The sequence below is a fragment of the Mustela erminea genome, chromosome 1, assembly GCF_009829155.1.
Source record: "Mustela erminea isolate mMusErm1 chromosome 1, mMusErm1.Pri, whole genome shotgun sequence".
Taxonomy (NCBI): Eukaryota; Metazoa; Chordata; class Mammalia; order Carnivora; family Mustelidae; genus Mustela; species Mustela erminea.
The window spans coordinates 93,421,431-93,444,665 of NC_045614.1; the positions used below are offsets into that span (position 1 = coordinate 93,421,431).

The window sequence follows — 23,235 nt, forward strand, 5'->3', positions numbered from 1 at the left end:
ATCTTTAAAATAAAATCTTTAAAATAAAAGTGAGGCTCTAAAAAGCTCAAAAGAAGCTCTGTATTTGTGGGTAGCATTTGTCAATTAGTGGGCTTCACTATAAGAGGATCATGTGGTTAGATGGGATTTCTAATCTCCAGTAAAGGATTCTTTAATCCACATTGGTGGTGGGAGCTAGAGGTAATAAGCCTAGTTTTTAGTGATCTGGACCTGGGCTGGAAAAGTCTACACTCTATTCAGAGTGTAGACTTCTACTCAAATTCCAGCCTTTACCACCCTCTCTTTCTGTCCCTTAGCTTGGTGCTTTTCCGTTCTGAGTTTGTGTAGTGCGAGTAGGGAAGGCTATTTCTTTGTAGACTTTCAAACCATCCCCTTATGTTCAGTCCTCTATCCTAGCCCATTTCCAAGCCTAGGCCTGTATTGGGTTATGCCAGGTGAATTGGTTTGCTTGCCATTAGTATGCCTTCCCCCTCTACTCTAATAAATATTTATCATTCCTGCTTCTGCTTTCTATTTTCATACATAGTGATTTGGGGTTACAGGTGTCTCTTAGGTTCTTTGAATATGGAGTTTTAAATTCCTATTTTTATTCTTACTGTTTGGAGGATACCTTAAAACTATAAAATCCATCCTGTACATTTTTCACTTCAGCAATATCAAACTCCTTATAATTCTCCCAACACACAAGCCAATTTCATATTTTTGTGCATTTGTAGAATTCCTTCTTGCTTGTAAGGTGTAGTTTAATCCCTTCTTTACTTGGTAAGGCTTTTGTCTTTCAAAATCCAGTTCTCTCCTTCCTAAATTTTCTTGTCTGCTGCTTCTATACCTTTGTTTCACAACAAATCCACTTCATCAGAAATGGCCATACAGCAGTTTCCTATGGAGGACTACCTGGAACCACTGGAAAATACTTGTTAGACTAATTGTAAACTGCTTAAAGTGGAACAAATAATAAGTGTTAAATGAACTCTGAAATTGTATATAAACCACTTAGGCAATTTGTAGGGATGAAAGAACCAGGAGAGACCAAAGGCCTGGGAGGTGGGCAAGCAGTGTACAACAGGACCTGAGGTGGAATAAATGTAAATATGCAGAATAATTAACTGTAATTTCCTAAGAAATCTATTATATTCTGCTCTCTACTTTCTGATACAGCAGATGTTTAGACCAAAAAATTGTGCTGCAGGGGCACCTGGTGGCTCAGTTGTTAAGCATGTACCTTCTGCTCAGGTCATGATCCTGGGATCCTGGGATGGAACCCCATATCAGGCATTCTGCTCAGCAGGGAGTCTGCTTCTCCTCCTCACCCCTCCCCTGCTTGTGTTCATTCTCTCTCTCTCTCAAATGATTTTTTTTTTAAATGATGAAACACTTATTTCAAGTGCCATTAAGACAAAAATTTCAAACTACAATACAATGCTTTTTATCATTTAGAACTTTTTTTTTTTTTTTTGCTTATTGTAGGAGTTCTTTTAGACTTAATGTTGACACATATTTTTAATTCTTTATCACTCTTATGCATATATTATCTTTGGGACTATTCCATAGTCTGGGATTCCTTTGAAATTCCACTTGCTGAGGTTACCAGTAACCTTCATATTAGCAAACCCAGTGGGTAATTTTATTTTTTAAGATTTTATTTATTTTTTAAAAAAAAGATTTTATTTATTTATTTGACAGAGAGAGTGATCACAAGTAGGCAGAGAGGCAGGCAGAGAGAGAGGCAGAAGCAGGCTCCCTGCTGAGCAGAGAGCCGGATGTGGGGCTGGATCCCAGGACCCTGAGATTATGACCTGAGCCAAAGGCAGAGGCTTAACCCACTGAGCTACCCAAGGGCCCCACCCAGTGGGTAATTTTTGTTTTGCCTTCACCTCTCTGCAGTATCCAATACTAGTGACCTCCATTTTGAGTCTCTCCTTCAACCTCTGTGAAATTGCTTTCTCCTAGTTTCCGTGTTATTTTTTTGGCTCTTCCTTCTTAGGTTCCCTCTAAGAATTCTGTTCCTCCATTTAACCCAGAAATGCCAGTGAGCCCAGCTCTGACCTCAGCCCAGAGCTCTTCTTACTTTGTACGTTCGCCCTGAGTAACTTCTCAGGGCTGCATCACAACCCAATTCTTTCTGCTGACCTCTGGGTGTTTATATTCACATTTCAACCAGTCATCACCACTTAGATATTCCATAGGTACCTCTTCAAACAACACATTCAGAATAACACTCTGTATTTTGTATGGCCGCTTTCCTTAAAACAAAAACGGAAAGTCTGTGTTGGCAGTAGCAACACTAGTCCCCCAAAACCCAAGCCTGAAACTCAAGATTCTTCCCTCTCACTTTCTCCTCTTCCTGTTCTGTGAATTCTTCCTCTATGACTATCTAATCGGTATCCTCCTCATTGTTAATTACTGCCATCTACTTGGTTTTGATTCTCACCACTTCTTGTATGGATTATTACAATAACCTCCTAATTGACTTCCATGCCTCCACTCAGCTGCTAGAATGATCTTTCTAAAATATAAATTTGATCCTGTTATTCCCCAGCCTAAAAGATCTTTGTGTTACCTATAGTTTTCAGAATTAAGTCCAGGCTCTTAATTTAGTACAGAGGCCAATCTGTGGTCTAGTTCCTGCTTCTCTTCTGGTTTCTTCTCCTCTTGCTTTCTACTGCCCCCTCCCCCCACCGCGCCCCCACGAGTGAAATCAGCTGGAACTGCTTGTAGTTCTGAACTTAGTTGTGCCATGTTAGGCCTCTGAGCCTTCACCTATATGTTCCCCTGTGCTTAGAGTATTATTCTTTTTTTTTTTTTTAAGATTTTATTTATTTGACACAGAGAGCACAAACAGGGGGAGCAGTAGAGAGAGAGGGAGAAGAGAAGCAGGCTCCCCACTGAGCAGTTGCTCAATCCTAGGACCCTAGGATCATGACCTGAGGCCAAGGCAAATGCTTAACTGACTGAGTCACCCAGATACCCCCTTCCCATTCTTTTTGTCTAATTTTCATTGGTCCTTCAAAACCAGGTACATACATTCCTTACTTTAGGAAGTCTTTCCTGACTCTTCTAATTTGGATGCTCTCTTTCAAAATGGGCCAACAGCATGAAGAAAGCCTTCACAAATGAACACAAAATGTTTATGAGGTAAATAAAACTATGTTTGGGCACAATTTAAAATAATGCACTTTCTTTTTTTTAATCTGTCAAATTAGCAAAGATTTAAAGAGTGCTGTCACTGAAGGAGAACATGGAGAAATGGATCTGATTCTATCTTGATATTGGAAGTAGAAATTTGTCATTTTTCTGGAGGAAACACTGACCTTATATATCAAAGAACCTTTAAAATGTGTATATATACTTACACATACCCCTTTTGACTCAGCATTCTACTATTTGGAATATATCCTGGGAAGATAACTGAACAGCTCTGTAAAGTGTGTAAGAATGTTTATCGGTTATTTTAAAACAAAAAATAATAACCTAATAGTGTAGCAGTGGCAGATGGCTGAATTATTTTATCCATACGGTAAAATAGTATATGTCCATTAAAATTATTTAGATCTGGGGTCCTGGGTGGCACAGTCAGTTAAGCATCCAACTCTCGGTTTTGGCTTAGGCCTTGAACTCATGGTGGTGAGATTGAGCCCCAGTCTGGCTCTGTGCTCAGCACAGAGTCTGCTTCAGATTCTGTCCTTCCTTCCCTCTGCCACTTGTGTGGGCTCGCTCCCTCGCTCTCTCTCTCTCAAATAAATAAATAAATCTAAAAAACTGATCTAGGGATGCCTGGGTGGCTTAGTCTGTTAGGCAGCTGCCTTTAGCTCGGGTCATGATCCCAGGGTCCTGGGATCAAGTCCCACATCGGGCTCCCAGGTTGGTGAGGAGCCTGCTTCTCCCTCTGCCTGCTCTTCCCCCACCATGTGCTTACTCACTCTTTCTTTCTCTCTGACAAATAAATAAATAAATTTTTTTTAAATTTAAATAAATAAATAAATCATCTAGATCTGTTCTGACATAGAAGCAGATTCATGAGATCTTGCTAGTTTGAAGTAAGTTTTAAAATACATAGTGTAGTCAAACTTTTGTGAAAAATATACATTTATAAATTTTCATAAGAAAATGTCAGAATACGTATCCATAAAAATATTAATTGGTTATTTTTGAATGAATAATTAAAATGCTTTTTACTTATGAACATTTTCTAATGGAAGAGCAATGGGGGAAATGGGGGAACAAATGGGGGAAAACAGAAGCCCTGCCCTAGTGCTTCTGTTTCCCACTGTGCTTGCTTCTCTCATTGCCCTCAGACAGTAAGTATACTCAGGGCCATCATAGAATTATTTTGGGTCTGGCTTAGAATAGAAAATGTTTGATGAGTGAATTATACCAATAACAGCTAATAGTGATTGAGCATTTCTTATGTCTTAACCATTGTTCTAAGCATTTGATGTGTTCACTTAGTCCTTATGAGATGGGTAGCGTTATTATCTCTGTTTTTCGGGTGAAAGAGCCTAACAGAAATTAAACAGTTTATGTAAGCGCTCATAGCTGTAAGTGGCAGGGTGGGAATTCAACCCATGTAATCTATCTGAATTAGATAGATTATGATCTATCTCTGATTGAGACTAGTTGGATTAGATTCCATGTCTAGGATTCCAGCTAGACAGTTGGGCATCAGTTAATCATGGACTGAATAAAAAAGGCAGAATTTGACACTCACAGATCTGAACCAAATACCAGGGAAGTAATCTTGGTCTCTTTTGCATTTTTATAAAAAGCTCAAATCATTTTAGACTCTAAGCTTCTCACTGAAATTAGTGCCACCCCTTAGGGTTTGGCTTCGTTATATGCTTCCTCCCTTTTTCAGTTATGTCCCTTCAAAACTTTAATTTAGAGTCCTAAAATTACAATTAGTTCTTCCCACTTTTTTTCTTCAGTAAGTTTACTTATGGCAAATTCATCAAATTGCATTTTTAAAACCTATCAATCATCCTTTTTGCCTTATCTTCTTTTTTTTCTTCATGTTTTCTTTTAAAGTGTTAGCATTTCTGAAAGCTACATTCCTGCTATCTGGAACTACACTGTTTAATATGGTGGCTACTAGCCACATATGGCTTTTTAAGTTATAACTAATTAATTAGAACAGGCAAAAAATTTAAACAGCACTTCTCCAAAGAAGATATGGGGCTGGTCAGTAAGCACAGGAGATGTTGTTCAACATCATTAGCCGTTAAGAAAATGTAAGTTAAAACCATAGTGAGATAACATCACACACCTATTAGAATGGATAAAATAGAAAATAGTGAAAATGCCAAATGCTAAAGAGTATGTGGAACCAACCACAAGTCTTGTACTGATGGGAATGTAAAATGGTGCAGTCATGCAGGTAAACAGTCTGGCAGTTTCTTATAAAGATATACTTAAAGGATGCCTGGGTGGCTCAGTCAATTAAGTATCTGACTTTGGCTCAGGTTCTCGGGGTCCTGGGATTAAGCTCTTCGTGGGGCTCCCTACCCGATGGGGAGTCTGCTTGTCCCTCTTTAGCTCTCCTCTGCCCCTCCCCCCACTCATACTCTCTGTCTCTCAAATAAATAAAATCTTTATGTATACACACACACACACATACATATATATGTATGCACATATACTTAACATGCAACCCTACAGTCACGCTTATATTTATGCGGAGAAATGAAAACCATGTCCACACAAAAACCTGTGCACTAGTATTCACAGCAGCTTTATTTGTAAATAGAGACAACATAAATATCCTTGAATGAATGAATGTGTGAACAAACTGTAGTATATCTACACAATGGAATACAACTCAGCAATAAAAAGGAATGAACTGTTGGTACATGTGTGAAGTGAATGACTCAAAATCATTCTGTTAAGTAAGAGAAGAAAATATTAAAAGTTTATATACATTATGATTCCATTCATGAAATGTTTTTGAAATAACAAAACTATAATGGTGGAAAATAGATCCGTGATTGTTAAGATTAGGATTGGGGTGACTGTGACTTTATAGTCACAGTATATATAAAGTCATAGGGTAATAGAAGGGGCTCTTGGGGGTAATGGGACAGTTCTGTATCCTGATTGTGGTGGTATTTATTGTAGAAGGAAGGGAGGAGAGAAGGAGTAAGTATAAGTAAAACTGGTGAGATCTGAATAATACCAGTATCAATTTCCTGGTTTTGCTCACTGTACTATGGTGATGTAGGATGTTCTCTTTGGAAGAAACTGGGGAAAGAGTACACAGGAGCTCTCTGTACTACTTTTGCAACTTCTATGTGAATCTAAAATAAATAATTACAAAATTAAATTTTTTAATAAAATTAAAATTCAGCTCTTCCATTACACCAGCCATGTTTAAAGGGCTCAGTAGCCCCATATGGCTAATGGCATCCATATCAGAACACGTATAGAATATTTCCATCAACACAGCATGTTTTATAGGATAGCCCTTGTCTAAGAGCACATGTCTATCTTTGGCCAGTGTTGTCTCTTCTTCCTTGACTATTTTGAATTCTAATATCACATGAAGACTTGTATTTTCTGTCATGTTATTTTATAAACTGGCTGTTTTGGTTATATCCAACCTTAGAGAAATAACGTCTTTCATTTCTCAGATTTCAGAGAAATAAAATAGTCTTTATGTTAATTTAGGAATTTATCACGTGTTTTCATAGGCATCAATTATTTAAGCTTTCTAGCACTCATGTATTTCGCCTTTGTACCCGTTTTATCACCTAAATTACCAACTGTACTAGGATATAGCCCTACTGTCTCTCACATAGCTATCCTGATATACTTTCTTATTAATATCCTTTATTTTTCTTTTATCCTTACTGAAAAGCTCTTTCAAAATCTTGGATTTCTGAAAAGGCATATAGTTTTTCATGTTTGGTGCTATTTCTTCCCTGTCTTTTGTGCATCTTTTGGAAGGGTACTTCTTCTATTGCCATGTTCAATATTTTGTCCCATAACACCTAGTTCCTCTTTGGCTTGTTTGCATTTTCAGTTAAGAATTACTGGGCACTTCCTTTATTTTTTTTTAAGATTTTATTTATTTGACAGAGGCACAGAGAGAGATGGAACACAGCAGGGAGAGTGGGAGAGGGAGAAGCAGGCTTCTCACTGAGCAAGGAGCCTGGTGGTGGGGCTCAATCCCAAGACCCTAAGATTATGACCTGAGCTAAAGGCAGATATTTAATGACTGAGCCACCCAGGTACCCCTGGGTACTTCCTTTACTATGGAACTTCTTTCTGCTTCAGCTTCATTCTTCATAAGATCTAGTTTTATATGAGCCAACATCTGAGATTGGAAGGTAAGGAAGTGAAGCATGACACAGTAGCTCCAGACCCATTCATATTAGTAACAAAGTTAGGCATTGAAGGACAAGAGGAATGGGGGAGGGGGCGACCCACTGAGGAAAACCACAAAGAGAGAAATAAATATTGGAATTAATATTTATATTTTCCTGGGTAGAAAATCGGTTATTATAATGGCATCACTGTTTTTTCAAAAATAATTCATAAGTTTCTTGCAATTAGAATCAAATTCTAATAACATTTTTCTTAAAATTTAACTATTCAAAAATTCATCTAGAAGACCATCAAAGAACATTTGGAATTCTAATCATAATTAGGGATATGGGAAGCAAAACCAGATAGTAAAACTTAATAAGACAACAGTAATTATAATAGTGTAGTACTGGCATAAAAACAAAGTAATCATTGGATCCAGAGGTCCAGGAAAGGTCCTCTGGTATAAGAATTCAACAAAAGAAAGGGTTCTTCATGAATTAATTTTATCTGTAGTCATTAAATCTCTAATACCTAAGTGAGCAAAAGATGTGAAGAGATAATTTACCAGAGAAGAAACAAAACAAGCAAAAAAGTTTTCTAGGACTGAAGAAATTAAAATGAAAACAATAATTAGAGAAACAAGACAGAGCATCATAGGGAAAGGGAAGGGAAAATGAAACAAGACAAAACCAGAGAGGGAGACAAATCGTAAGAGACACCTGAGATTAAAACTCAGGAAACAAACTGAGGGTTGCTGGAGGGGAGTGGGTGCGAGGGATGGGGTGGCTGGGTGATGAACATTGGAGAGGGTGTGTACTATGGTGAGTGCTATGAAGCGTAAGACTGATGAATCACAGACCTGTAGCCCTGAAACAAATAATACATTATATGTTAATTTAAAAAATGAAAACAATAACGTTCTGTTTCTCATTAAGGGGGTAAAGATTTTTATTGGTTAAAATGCCACTTCTATCGATGGCATAGTGGAATCGATGCTCTCCTTTCAGTCATCAGCTCCCTTTGGTTGCTTTACTTTATCATTCTTGAGTTAGTAGTATCATACACCTATCCTTCAGCAAATCCTACTAGCTCTACCTTTGATATATATACAGTATCTAAACTTCTCCACTCTACTGTCCTGGTCCAAGCCCCCAAGCCTTCTTGCCTGATTTATTGCAGTAGCCCCTAATTTGCTTCTCTGCTTTTTATCTTGCTCCCTCACAGTCTCTTCTGACCATAGCAGCCAGAATTACCAATTTAAAATGTAAGTCTGATCATGTCATTCCTCTGCTCAGTAGCCATCAGTTGTTTCCCAGCTCACTCAGGATAAAGCCAAATTCATCATAAGTCTACAGATCCTGCATGATTTAATCCCCTACCTTTCCTTTCTGACCTCACCTCCCACACCACCCAACTTGCTTTCTCTGTGCCAGTCACATCAGCCTCCTTCTCTTTCTTATAGTACATCGAGCGTGCTCCCACCTCAGGGCCTTTGTACCTATGGTTATAATGCCTGAGATGATTTAGCCCAAAACACCTTCTCAGCCTGTTCCCTTTATTCTTTCAGATCTCTGTTCAAATGTCAGTGAGATCTTACCTGACTTCCCTTTATAACACAGTTCCTCTCATTCTTTCTGAAACCCTACCCTGCTTGAGTTTTCTCCATAGAACATGTCACCATCTAAGTTATATGATTACATGCATGCTGGTTTTCTTTATTCAGCTAGATTATGAGCTCCATAAGAGCAGGGACTTTATTTTATTTACTGCTATATCCTTAGCACTTAACAAGTGCCTGGCACATAGTAAGCACTCAGTATTTCTTGAATGAGTAAATTGATTGAACCTTTTTAGAAAACAACTAAAGCATGGTATTAAATACTTTTTTTTTTTAAGTAAGAGGATGATGAAGTAAATTCTGTCCACTTGGTAACAAGAGAAAGCTCTGCATGTGGTAGTACCTGAGAGGATAGGATCAGAAGCAGTAATGTTGGTCATTTCTCTCTATTAGTAAGAAAAGACGATGGGATAATAATTTCCAAGTATAGAGGAAGTTGTAGAATAAGGAACAAGCACTATTTGTTGGCAATCTTTGAAAAGATTAGGTTGATGGAACCAAAAGTTTGGCACAGGGCAGTAGCACAAAATAAGGTTGCAGGTAGATGGGAACAGATGTTGAAAGGCTTGAAAATAAGTTAAAGGGGGTAGGATGCATGGTGCCTTACTTACAGAGATCAGTAGTGTGAATTCTTGGAACTGTGAGGGTTAAAAAACTATCTGAATCTAAGCTTGTTGGTGTCATGTAAGGTGGCAAGGAGGGCAGAGTAAGAAATACCAACTGGGAGGCAGTTGTAACAAGGCAGAGTTGAAGTAATAATACTCCAGGTAGTAAGGAGTATAGGCCGTGATGAAATAAAGACATGAATCAAAGATAGGCAGTAATGTGGCAAAGAATAAGGCTTGGTGACTAACTGCATATGGGATGCAAAAGAGGAAATAAAAGGTTCTGTCAGGATTAAGAAATCATATTTTTAAAATTGTTTTCTTTTTTCATTACAGGTTTCTCATTCACCAAAAAATGGATCATTTAATTCTTTGGAGGACTCAGTTATCACAGTACTTCTGTACTGCCAACTAAGATTTATGAGAGTAAATTCATGACAATAAATTTCTGCATCAAGAAACTGCTGAAGAACTGAAAGAGGATTTTATATTATAAAATCCTACAGTATCATATTACTAAATAAAACTAAAGAGCACAGTTATTAAATTATTAGACTTCCTAATACAAGCACACATGTGCAATAGCTACTGTATCCTGACAGTTACCAAACCTCAAATTTAAATGGTTTTTTTGGGGGGGGGAAAGGTCGTTACATTTTCAAGAAACCACTGAACTTAGTCATCAAGTATATTTTCAGCAGAGTGTAAGTTAGGAGAATTTATTTGAAATAAGTTCTAGAAAATTCAGTTCACATCACTGAGTGGATTCGATATTATGGCAGCAACTTACAGACTTGTGGTCAGTACTGTGAACCACTACAGCAGTGTGGTGATAGACCGGCGTTTTGAGCAAGCTATACATTATTGCACTGGAACCTGCCACACCTTTACACATGGAGTTGACTGCATTGTGGTACATCATAGTGTTTGTGCAGACCTCTTACACATCCCTGTGTCTCAGTTCAAAGATGCGGATCTGGGCTCTGTGTTTCTACCCCATGAAAACGGGTTTTCCTCAGCTGAGGGTGACTATCACCAGCAGGTCCTAACAGGCATACCCAGGGTCAAGAAAGGATCTGCCTTTCAGAATACCTGTAACTTAAAGGACATTGCAGGAGAAGCAATCAGTTTTGCCAGTGGAAAAATAAAGGAATTTTCCTTTGAAAAGCTCAAGAACTCTAACCATGCAGCTTACAAAAAGGGAAGAAAAGTTAAGTCTGACTCATTTAATAGGAGGTCAGTTGATTTTGACTTCCTCTGTGGCCATTATAACAATGATGGGAACTCCCCATCCTTTGGTTTACTCCGGAGTGCCTCAGTTGAGGAAAAATCATTGTCCCATAGAAACTCGCTTGATACAAACCTAACTTCAATGCTTCTCCACAACTTCTCTGAAGAGGACCTGGTTACTCAGATTTTGGAAAAACATAAAATAGATAATTTTTCTTCTGTAACAGACATAAAGATGTGCTTGGACATCTTGCTGAAATGCTCTGAAGATTTGAAAAAATGCACAGATATCATAAAACAATGCATAAAGAAAAAGTCAGGGAATAGCATCAATGAAGGAAACAGCAACGATGCCAACACTGATACTGTCTATGTGAATGTAATGACCAGGTTAGCATCCTATCTGAAAAAGCTACCATTTGAATTCATGCAGCCTGGAAATAATGAGGCTATAGATTTAACAGAACTGGTCAGTAATATGCCCACTTTACAACTGACTCCCTTTTCCCCAGTATTTGGCACTGAACAGCCCCCTAAATATGAAGATGTTGTCCAGCTCTCAGCCCCTGACTCTGGACAATTTCAAACTATAGCACTGCAAGATGACAAACACAGTTCTAGGAAAACAGACCCAGTAAAATCCACTCCAAACAACTCTACAAATCCCTTATATAACCTTGAGATAAGTGATCCCAGAACTCCAAAAGATGCCCAGCTTCAATCTACCATGAACTCTTTAGAAAATGTTTCTTCTGGTGACCTAATGGAAACCCTTTATATTGAAGAAGAGTCAGATGGAAAGAAAGCATTAGGTAAAGGACAAAGGACAGAGAATGGACCTGGTCAGGAATTGTTAAAGGTAAATGAAGATAGAGCAGAATTTTCAGACTGTGATCCTCCTCTTAAAAAATGTTCTGCCTTATTGCAAAGTGAAAGTAGTAAGATATTCGAGAAACCAGTTGTTAACCTATGTGAGGAAGACCTTAAATCAAAAGTTCCTAAAATTGAAGAGGGAGACCACAGAGATTTTATGAATCCTAATAGTCAGGAAGAGATAGATAAATTATTAATGGATTTGGAATCATTTTCACAGAAAATGGAGACCTCTCTAAGAGAGCCACTTACCAAAGGTAAAAGCTCTAACTCTCTAAATAGTCATAGTCCATTGACTGATCAGCTTCCTATAGATCTTGAGCCCAAGTCTAAAGTCTCTTCACCCACCGAAAAAGTCTCCCCTTCTTGTCTAACAAGGATTATTGAAACCAATGGACACAAAATAGAGGAAGAGGATCGAGTCCTCTTACTGCGAATTCTAGAAAGCATTGAAGATTTTGCTCAAGAACTAGTCGAATGCAAATCAGGCAGAGGGAGCCTATCACAAGAAAAGGAAATGATGCAGATTCTACAGGAAACCTTGACAACTTCCTCCCAGGCCAATTTATCGGTCTGTAGAAGTCCTATTGGTGATAAAGCCAAAGATACTACTTCAGTAGTTTTGATTCAGCAGACTCCAGAGGTGATCAAGGTAAGACCCAACAATCTTGAGTCCTGAGAATTAGCCAAAGAAATGTTTTAATCTGTGCAAAACTTAAAAAGAAAAACTATTTCTGTTGGCCGTTTTCTTTTCTACTAAACTTCCTGCCTTAGACTAAGCATGGTCCTAGTTCAGTGAAAAAAATTAAAAAGCAAGGGCTTTAGAGTCAGCCAGACTGGTTTCAGCTGCCCTCCTCACACGTTTCATCTTCTTCCTAGCCCTGTGACCTGAGGAAAGTTACTTAGCCTTAATATCCTCATCTATTAGAAATAAGGATCAAGGTAACTTAGGTGAAATGCAAGCAAGGTACCTTACACAATTAGGCATTTAATATTAGCCTCATCCTCCCTAGTCAACCAGTAGGCCAGTCATTAATACATACATGTACAGACTATTAGGTGCAGTGTGAGGTACAAAAAAGACAGGACATGATTTCTTAAAGACCTTGAAATCTAGTTGGGAAAACGCAACTAACATACTAGAAGGAATTCATGAGCATGTTGGCCCTTCTTCTGAAAGTATTGTTCGTGCAATAGGGTCTTCAAAGAAGGTAAAGACTAGAGTGTATAGGATTTGCTTCTTATCCTATGACTTTAAGGTCATAGGATAGTAGTATTTTCAAAAGGCTTTGAATTTACCCTGCTGATAGTTTTGCTTTAATAACCCCAAAAAGACAGTTATCTTCCCACTCGTGTGTATGTCTTAGCTTGACAGTAATTTCTTGTTCATTTTATGTATCTAACATGAGTTGGCGATGGGCTTTGCTCCGTCTCGCTCAGGGGCTCATGGTGATAGATGCTCCGTGTTCCTACAACTGCCCTATTGCTCCATCTGGAATATGGCTTAAGAGTTCACTGAGGAAGGGAAAAAAAGAGATGTTGCTTTTTACTGTCTTATTCCTACCTGTGAGGCACTTTCTTTCCACTCACAGTGCAGTGATTCTAGCCCAAAAGCTAAGAAACATGGGGAAGCACGTAGAATATACTTGGTGAGCACTGTCTCTACCTCATGAATGATGTACCATACATATAGGAAGTCAAACATAAGGCCAATTAATTAAACAAGTTGTAAAATGATATGAATTCTTAAAGATATGTACATGGTACAAAAAGTATGAAGAAATACATGGATACACCAAATATAATGTCCAGAACAATGTTTACTCCCTGGGAAAAGATGAGGGGTGGAACTGAGGAAGGATGTACAGAGGACCTCAGTAGTGTTAGTAATCTGGTGATGGATCATAAGTATTTTTTCGTGTTATTTTTATGCCTTTTTATGTATTTTTAATGTAAATTTTTTAAAAATTGGATATTAGAGATGGCATATATGTGGGCAAGTTGAAAAGAAAGTTAATGTTAATTTTAACATTAATATTAATATTAATCTCATTAATATTTTCGTATAAGTAGGGAAAAGAGTATATTATGATCAGATGAATAATTTTTACATTGTATTTATTTTGTGGTTGTGCCGGGCACATTTCTAGTTACCAGTGACAAGTACTTAAGTTTAAAACTATACATACTTAAAGTTACAAAATGATGCTTTGGGTCTAAATATTCTCAAACATTTACCAAACATTTCTGTGAAATTTCTGAGTCTCCTTATTCATTGATCCACAGTTGGTAATATCTTTAGTTAACTTGGTTGATACTGGGAGCAAGAAACTGGAAATTAAAATTAAAAATTAATTAAAATTAAAAACAAAAATAAGAAAATACTTTCATGTACATAAGTGATATTGATGTGCTGAATATTTTATAAAGAAAATACCTATAAAGCAATCTCAAAATGGTTATAACATAAGAACTGACCATTCCTTTTTTTTTTTTTTAAGATTTCATTCATTTATTTGACAGAGATCACAAGTAGAGAGGCAGGCAGAAGAGGGGTGGGGTGGGAGCAGACTCCTTGCTGAGCAGAGAGCCAGATGCGGGGCTCAATCCCAGAACCCTGGGATCATAACCTGAGCCAAAGGCAGAGGCTTAACCCACTGAGCCACCCAGGTGCCCCAAGATCTAACCATTCTTGGGAGCTAAGGCATGCTAAGACATTTAGATGTTTTTTCTCACTATCTTCCTCTAAATAACCTATCTGCTCATTCAAAAAAAAAAAAATTTACTTTTTCTGCTGACCTGTTACAATGTCTAACAACCATTGTAACCAGAAACTTACTGTAATACAGTGTTTTGAATTTTATTTAACCCTCCTCCCCCATTATCTTCTTGGAAAAAAAGAGGGAAAATTCTTCTAACGGAGATGAGCTGCAAAAAGTAGAAAATGTGAACCTGAGGCTAAGAATAAGTCCTATGTAACACCATTCCTATATCTTGGCTGACAGCTCGTGAGCATGTACCCCCTGGAACGTTCCCAATCTAAATACACCCAACTAAAAATCCCGCACTTGGGTCTATTGGTTTTCAATTTTTTGACAAGTATGGACTGAGGTCAAAATCTTATTAAAAGACTCACCTATAGAAAGGAGAACCCTCTTACGTTGTTGGTGGGAATGCAAACTGGTGCAGCCACTCTGGAAGATAGTATGGAGTTTCCTCAAAAAGTTAAAAATAGAGCTGCCCAGCAGTTCCACTACTAGGTATTTATCCAAAAGATACAAAGGAGCACATGCACCCTAATGTTCATAGCAGCGATGCCCACAATAGCCAAAATATGGAAAGAGCCTAGATGTCCATTGACAGATGAATGGATAAAGAAGTGGTATATATATGCAATGAAATACTATGCAGCCATCAAAAAGAATGAAATCTTGCCATTTGCAACAACATGGATGGAACTAGAAGGTATTATGCTAAGCAAAATAAGCCAGTCCGAGAAAGGCAAATACCATATGATTTCACTTACGTGGAATTTAAGAAATAAAACAAGTGAACATAGGGGAAGGGAAGGAAAAATAAAATAAGATGAAAACAGAGAGGGAGGCAAATCATAAGAGACTTTTAACTCCAGGAAACAAACTGAGGGTTGCTGGAGGGGGAGGTAGGTGGGAGATAGGGTAAATGGGCACTTGATATATAATAAGCGCTGGGTGTTATATGCACTTTACAAACCACTAAATTCTACTCCTAAAACTAATAATACAGTATATGTTAACTAAATTGAATTTAAACACAAATTTTTTTTTAAAAAAGACCCTCCCATCATTCTTTTAAAAAGAGCACAGAGGGAGAGTGGGAAGAGAAACAGACTCCATACTGAGCAGAGAGCCCAATGTGGGGCTTGATCTTAGGACCCTGAGATCACGACCTGAGCTAAAGACAGACCTTTAACTGACTGATCCACCCAGGTGCCCCACAAAAGAATAAAATTTGATGAGATTTCTTTTTGATAAAAGTTGAAAATAATTCGTGAAAAGCTAATTTAAAGAGAAAGGTAATATAAAATGTTTAATTCCTGAAAATAGTTAATGCAAGAAAATAAAACCATTTTTCTTGATTCAGTTGGCTTCCTGCTTCTTTATTTATTTATATTTTTTAGTCTTTCTGTGCTTCTTATGAAATATTTTAAATCAGGAGTTGGCAGATGTTTTCTATAAAGGGCCAGATGTAAATATCTGAGGCTTTGCAAGGTCACACATTCTCTGTCACAGTTTGTCTTTTTTTTTTTTTAAACAACACTTTAATAATGTAAAACTCCTGTTAGCCCCAAGCCTTAAAAAACAGGTAGTGGGCCAGATTTGGCCCACAGAATGTATTTTGTCAATCCCCATTTTAAATAGAAAAGTATAGTGAATGATAGAAAAAGCATTCATTATTACCTACCACTTAGCTTTGTCAAATATTAACATTTTATCATACTTGCTTCAGATCTTTATTTAGTATTTTTTTATTATCATCATCGTTCTTAAAAAAATCATCTCAGATACAGTTGAAATCCCCTGGGGTCCCTAACCTAGTATTCTCTCTCCTTTCCAGAAGTAACCACTGCCCTGAATTTGGTATTTATCTCCTGCAAGTTTTTATATAGTAGTATTTGTCATGTTTTTATTCTTACAGTGAGAGAGTGAACAAAAAGCAATAGGAAATAAAATTTGAGAGGTAGATTGGGGCCAATTTATGAATGACCTGTATGATACGCTAAACCCTTAGGGTGAGGAACTAAAGGTTTTTAAGCAGAAAAGTCCCACGGTATTTTTTTAATGAATAATACATTTTTAAAAGGATAATAAATGTTAAAGTAGGCTTTTTTTTTTTCAATTTCTTAGACAATTTTTACCAGTTGTTCAAAACATTTCAATTAAAAGCTTTATGTAATGGGGCATATAGGAAGTGTGTTGGTGACTGAAAAGAAAGAGTGACTTGAAGATAGTATATGTTACTAATATTTTAACATTGTTTCAAAATAATTTCTCAAGAGTGAGCAGTATTAGTTCAGACGTTTTTTGCCCAGAAGTAAAATTCAAACCTGTATTGGGAATGATAAGCAAATAGAAGATATGTTTGGTATTGAGATATTGATATCCAGATACTAGTGTGGATCAGGAGTCAACAACCTGATGCCTAAGGACTAAATCTTTCCTGTGACCTGTGTTTGTAAATAGTTGTATTAGAATACAGCTGCACCCATTTGTTAACATAATGATCTGACTGCTTTTGTCCTTCACCTAAATTGAGTATTTAAAGCCCTTAAAGCCTGAAATATCAACTATCTGGCCACTTATAGAAAAAAGTTTGTGAACTCTTCAGCGAGATATTATTTGACTGTAGATCGGCAAAACGTTTTTGACGAGGTTCTATGTGATATTTTGTTAAAGGCATTGGAAATCTTGGAATCATTAAATATCAGTAGTAAAAACTACCAGTGATTGTCAGCAGTCAAATAGTACACCAATAGAAAAAGCAAAATAAATGAGCACAGTGTTTGGAAATTCTTCATCATGAGTTCTGATCTTGGGTTTTGATCTTCACAGATTTCCCCCCACCCCCAGTGATGACCTATCTCTTACTTTCCCACTTGAAACAGTTTCCTTTTCATCCCTTTCTAACTGTCAAGTTACTGATATTATTGACTAGCGAATGAACATTTAGTACATGCTTTCTTCACTAAGCCTCTGGTGACAGCAAACAACCTGTAGGTTCTAGAATAGCTGAGGTGTGAAGATGGGGAGAAAATGAGTTATATAAGAAGAGAACAGCCTGTGGAGGAGGAAAAGAGGTATGTGTTGGAGCTCTCAGAGGGTTTCATTATTTTGAATGAATGAATGAATTACTGAAACATGTTTTGAATAGGAGATAATACAATTTTTTAAAAACGCTTAGAAACTATAAAATGTTATTACAGTCATTTTTGGTCTGTTTATACCCAAATGGAGCAATAGCCTGTTAGCTGATATTCACAACTTAAAATAATAAAACCTAGGCTCCCTTGAAAATTCTCTCTCTTTAATTTTAGTTGGGAAAAAAAAAAGGCTAAGAAAAAATTTCTATTATTGTTTGCCTCAATTGAAAGAATGGAGGAAATGGGGCAGAATTCTTCAACAAAAGAAGAATTTAAGGTAAATAAAGAGGAAAATTTTTTTAAAGCTCTACTATAATATTTAAGTCTAGTGAAACCTTAAAAATTTCAACTAATTGTGGGGAAAACCTGTGCCAATTACTAAAAAGTACAAATTAAAATTTCAGTGTTTTTAAGAAATATCTTTATTTTTATTTTTTAATTTCAAGAATAAAAAGTAAAGGAACACCTGGGTGGCTCAGTCGTTAAGTGTCTGCCTTCGGCTCAGGTCACAATCCCTGGGTCTTGGGATGGATGGAACCCTACATTAGGCTCCCTGTCAGCAGGAAGCCCGCTTCTCCTTCTCCCATTCCCCCTGCTTGTGTTCCTGCTCTTGCTCTCTCTCTGTAAAATAAATAAATAAAACCTTAAAAAAAAAAAAAGGTAGAACTACCACCGAAGTATTGCCAAGTGTGAACTTCACCTAGACCTATTTCAGTAATGAAGTAGAGATCATTTATAGTCGTTAAAAAATTATTAAGGAGGACAATTTAGGTGATACAAACAAACTTTAAACATGTCATGAAATGAACAGTCTCCTTTCAGAGATGGACCATAAGGCAAAAAGCTTTTGTAAGCTGAAGAATAAAGAACAAGGAAGAGCCAAGTAGAAACATTTGATTGGCTGGGGCCACATAGCCTTGCCTGTCATGAAAAAGGTGCAGAGTTAGCTTGGCACTGGAGAATTGGCTATGTGAATATATTGTGTTTCTGGTCAAGCGGAGCATTGATAGGGACACAGTTATCTAAGTTTTGCTTTGCTGGGTGGCACCCCTGGCAGGTACAGCTCTATCTTGGACCTAAACATTTATTTCCACAGTCCCCTTATTTGATCATCCTCTTGACCATTTTAGAGATTTGATCAAAAATGCCAGTCTTTTAGTTACCATCACTTCTTCAAGTCTCATTGCAGTTTTCAAGAGATGATGTCAGACTCCTGTTCTAGGAGCTGGTTTTTTCTGTTCTCTTTTGTTGTTCCAGAGACCATCTGTCAGCTGGTCAATAGCTCTCCACATGCCTTTAAATTTTTGAGAGAAGGCAGTATATTGGGGAGAAAAATATTGTGATATAATATTTGGGGCACTGGGTGGCTCAGTCAGTTAAGCATCTGTGTTAGACTCTCTGCCTGGTGGGAAGTCTGCTTCTCTCTGCTTCTCTCCCTCTGCCCTTCTCACTGCTCATTTTCTCTCTCTCTCCCTCCCTCTCTCAAATAATAAAATATTTCAAAAGATCTTTAAATATATATAGTATTTATATAAATAATGTATGAATATAATAATAATTGGCAACAAAACAATCCCGTGGTTTGGACAGTACAAATGAATCAGGGTACCCATAAGGCAAACCAGCTAGAATCGAATAAGTCAAGAAGTTATCCCCAAGGGGTAGATATTTCTTTAAGCCAGTTGGCATGTTTATGTATTTTGTGTAACTGTATCTCCACTTTCCTAGAAAGGTTTATCTACTGAGGTTGTTTCAGAAAAACTGAGGCATTGGAAATCAGGGAAAGATTTATAATGGGCAGAAAGAACTACAGGATTACCAGCATCTTTGCAAATTGAGCAGGCGGTTGGAGGATGGATTACCTGCTTTAGCAGTGGCCTGAAATATGTCAACAATGGCATTATCTTTTCAGACATGGACAAGGAAGAAGTTGGACAAAAGAATCATAAATCCCTTTATGGTATAAGATTTAGGAAAAAGATAGTCGGAGAAGGAATGAAGAAACATTCTTGATCTGAAGTCTTGGAAGGAAACAGTCTGCCTCCATGTCAGCTGCTTTTTCCTAGTCAGTTGGATTTTGAGGTTTCTGGCATTCAGGATCAGATGTTTGGTGGAGTCTTCTTCAGTTGTGAAATAGGCATGCAAGGTTTGATGCCTTGTAATTTAGCAGCAATGTTGGTAGTTCAGTGTAGGTGGTAGGGTCCTTTCCATGAATCCCACCTTTAAAAAAGCAATAAAGTAAAACAGTAACTATCCATAAATGACAAAAGACTTAAAAATGCCCATAGTTAAAGATCTGATAAGAATTCACTGTATTAGAATTGTGGTTATTTCTTTTCTTTTTTTTTTTTTTTAAAGATTTTATTTATTTATTTGACAGAGATCACAAGTAGACGGAGAGGCAGGCAGAGAGAGAGAGAGGAGGAAGCAGGCCCCCTGCTGAGCAGAGAGCCTGATGCGGGACTTGATCCCAGGACCCTGAGATCATGACCTGAGGCGAAGGCAGTGGCTTAATCCACTGAGCCACCCAGGCGCCCCGAGAATTGTGGTTATTTCTATGACATACAACATTTTAAGAGAACTGGAATTATGACTGGTAATATTATACCAGGACATAATAGATTTTTAAGAATTTCATACAATTTCTAGAATTTCTAGAATTTCATGAATAGCATGCATCCATACAAATACAACCTAAGAAGGTTTATTACATATTTGACCGTGTTTCCTATGTGATTTAACATACCAAATAAACCCAGTTAGTTTAACATCTCTTTTTTACAAGGTGAGAGACAAATCCTTTGAGATTTTCCAGGGACTCTGGCAGATGTTAAAGTCACTTTGAGGTAAAATGACTCCATTTAGAATTTGACTTGAGGAAGTTATCAAGATGTCAGAAGGCTAGAAAATTATAATAAATAGGATCACAGGTCATTATAAATAATAGTTTTCTATTTAACCAAAGTGACAATAGAAGATTTTAAAGGTAAATAATAAGGTTACAGGGTTGTGAACAAAATTTTAGCCCTTTAAATATTGAGAAGACTGGGTTTTCTTAAGTAATCAAAGACCCAATAAAGACAATATGAAACATAGTAAATTTTTTTGGTGAGAAAAAGTCTTAGCTGACCAGGCAGATTACTTAGAAAAAACTTCGTTTACAATTTTTTTTTTTTTTTAGAGCAGACCAATCTAAGGAAACACTTTGTTTTTTTAACAGAGAAAAAACCAAATTCTAGTTTTGAATCAGTGCATCAAAGATACTAAAACTTTTTAACTCATTTTTTTTAACTTAAATAAATCCATTCCAATCTTAGCTAGATTGACCACACATAAAGTTCCTTTCTCAGGATTCCTTTTCCATGCACCTTCTACAACTCTTTTATATCCATTCAGATTTTGTCCTAATTTTTTTTCTTATTCTGGAACAATTATTTTACTTTTGAACAAAATTATTTTTTCCTTTGCCAAAAAAGCAAAACAACGACAACGAAACCTCATGTCCTTCATACCCTACCCAAGCGACACATTCTACTTTCATTACCAATTTTTAATACATAGTTGTTTTCTTTTACCCATATTATTTCAGTAATTTTAGTTATGTATATTGATTAAAATTCTTAACCCTTAGAACCTTTAATTCCTAATGAAAACCGAGGAATAAGCAATAGTGGACTGTGGACTAGCAAATTTATAAACACACTTCATAATTTCTAGAAGTATATTCTTTCTATAGTAAATTTTTCAATGTGGCACAACATGTGTTCAGTAATAGACCCAGTTATTTTAGTTACTTTCTAAGAGGAAGCCAGAAGTACATAAACTGTGTTTGTTACATAAATAATGTGTTTGTTACATAAATAATGTAAAAAAGTTTATAATGTAAGTAATGTTTCAGGGGCGCCTGGGTGACTCAGTGGGTTAAAGCCTCTGCCTTCGGCTCAGGTCTTGATCCCAGGGTCCTGGTATCGAGCCCCGCATCGGGCTCTCTGCTCGGTGGGGAGCCTGCTTCTCCCTCTTTCTGCCTGCCTCTCTGCCTACTTGTGGTCTCTGTCTTTCAAATAAAATCTTTAAAAAAAATAATAACGTTTCAGTAATTTATTTGGAAATAATCTAGATATTCAATGAATATCTATAATTTAACTTTTTATAATTTTATAAATTATAAATTTATAAATTATATTTTATAAATTTATAATTTTAAAAATTATAAATTTTTTATAATTTTAAGGTTTCAAGTTACCAAAGATTTTGGAAAATATCTTTAGACATACTATAAAGCATAATTATTATTGAAAAGTCCATATATAACTTAAACTTGTATCTATTTAATTTACATGTTCTTAACAATTATGAAACTTTCATGAGTCATTTAACAGCCATCATCTTAAATTATCTTTCTTTTTGACAGATTTTGCAACAGAGATGGCATGAGCTCTTTGGACTTATAGTAGACTTAGGAAGAATAAAAGTTGTATGTCTGCATTATATTTAATATTGACAGTTCTAAAGACATGCCTGTTTTAGTTAAACCAACAAACTAAAACTAGATTTCCCCCCAGAGATTATCCTAGATCATGTAAACTTGAAAAATGTTTGGGTTAGTGTCTGTGTTTCTGAGAGTATATTCTTGATTCATCTAGACACTTAAGTTTTTTTAAACCAATAGGGCTTCTTTACAAATTAATTTTGGCAGTACTATCTGGAAGTAGAAAAATGTCAGCCATCTGGAACATATAATCATAGATATACATAAACATACAGATAGACACAAATAGGGATCTTACAGGTTTTGTTCTAAAAATTCAGCCATGAAACAGGTATGATAATGCAAAACTCACTAGTTTGTTTCAATGTCCCAAAATTCATTGTTAACTCACTAGTTTTTTAAAAAAACATTTGGGTCCAATTGTGTTTCTGGCAGAAGGGATAAATTTTAAGGTTACATGACTAATATTTGAGGAGAAGACTTTGAAGATTTTTCATTCACTGATAGCCTTTCCTTTTTTTTCCCCCTCCTTCTTAAAAGAATTACCTCTTGGTTCCTAGAGAAGACCAGATAGAATAAGTACATCTCAAAGGCACAAAGAAAGAATGCAAGTTCCTCCAAAAAGGACTTCTGTTTCCTAAGGCCAGAATTTTTCCAGTATGCACAAGCCATTTGAGATGAATAGGGGAGTTTTGAGAATTGGTGCAAAGCATAGGTGGGCCTTTTCTGTTCTTGTAAAGATTCCATTTGTAGGACAGTTGCTTTTAATTTCTCAAAGAATCCAGTTGTAACCTGAATGATACTAAGGTATTGACATACCCATCCAATTACATTATCTTCAGTTTGCTATTTTGTATCAGGGAGATCTTCAATTAAGCTAGAAATTGAAGACTTTTATGTTCTAGATTTAGACTCTTTGTCTTTGGAATATTTTCCTTTCCCTCTAGGTATGAGTTTAATTTAGCCTGGGGAGAAGGTCTAAAGAAAAAGTTCTATCAGGCTCTGAATATCAGCTCCCAATTTGGCCAACTTCTGACCGTAGAGCTCCTAAAAAAAAATCTTTCAAATATCTTGTCAGGTTTCAGCTGGGACAAACAGTGAATATTCCTGGCAGTACTAAACAACCCCTTGGATGCAAGAAGGATCCCTAAGAGTGTGCAAAAGATACTACCCTCCCAAGATCCAAAGCCATTCCCAAAGATAGCCAAAAGAAAGAAAG

At 36.7% G+C, this 23,235-nt stretch overlaps 1 protein-coding gene across 4 annotated transcripts in view; it reads left to right on the forward strand.

Moving 5' to 3' along the window:
- PPP2R3A (protein phosphatase 2 regulatory subunit B''alpha) overlaps positions 1–23,235 on the forward strand; it is a 194,397-nt gene that overhangs the window by 39,091 nt on the left and 132,071 nt on the right. For all 4 annotated transcript variants that reach the window (XR_004283352.1, XM_032333775.1, XM_032333767.1 and 1 more), the window contains one exon: positions 9,862–12,280. Coding sequence is in view for 3 of the 4 variants with exons in the window: in XM_032333775.1 (XP_032189666.1) it covers positions 10,301–12,280 (1,980 nt within the window). In the remaining variant the exon portion in view is untranslated. The remainder of the gene's footprint in view (positions 1–9,861; positions 12,281–23,235) is intronic.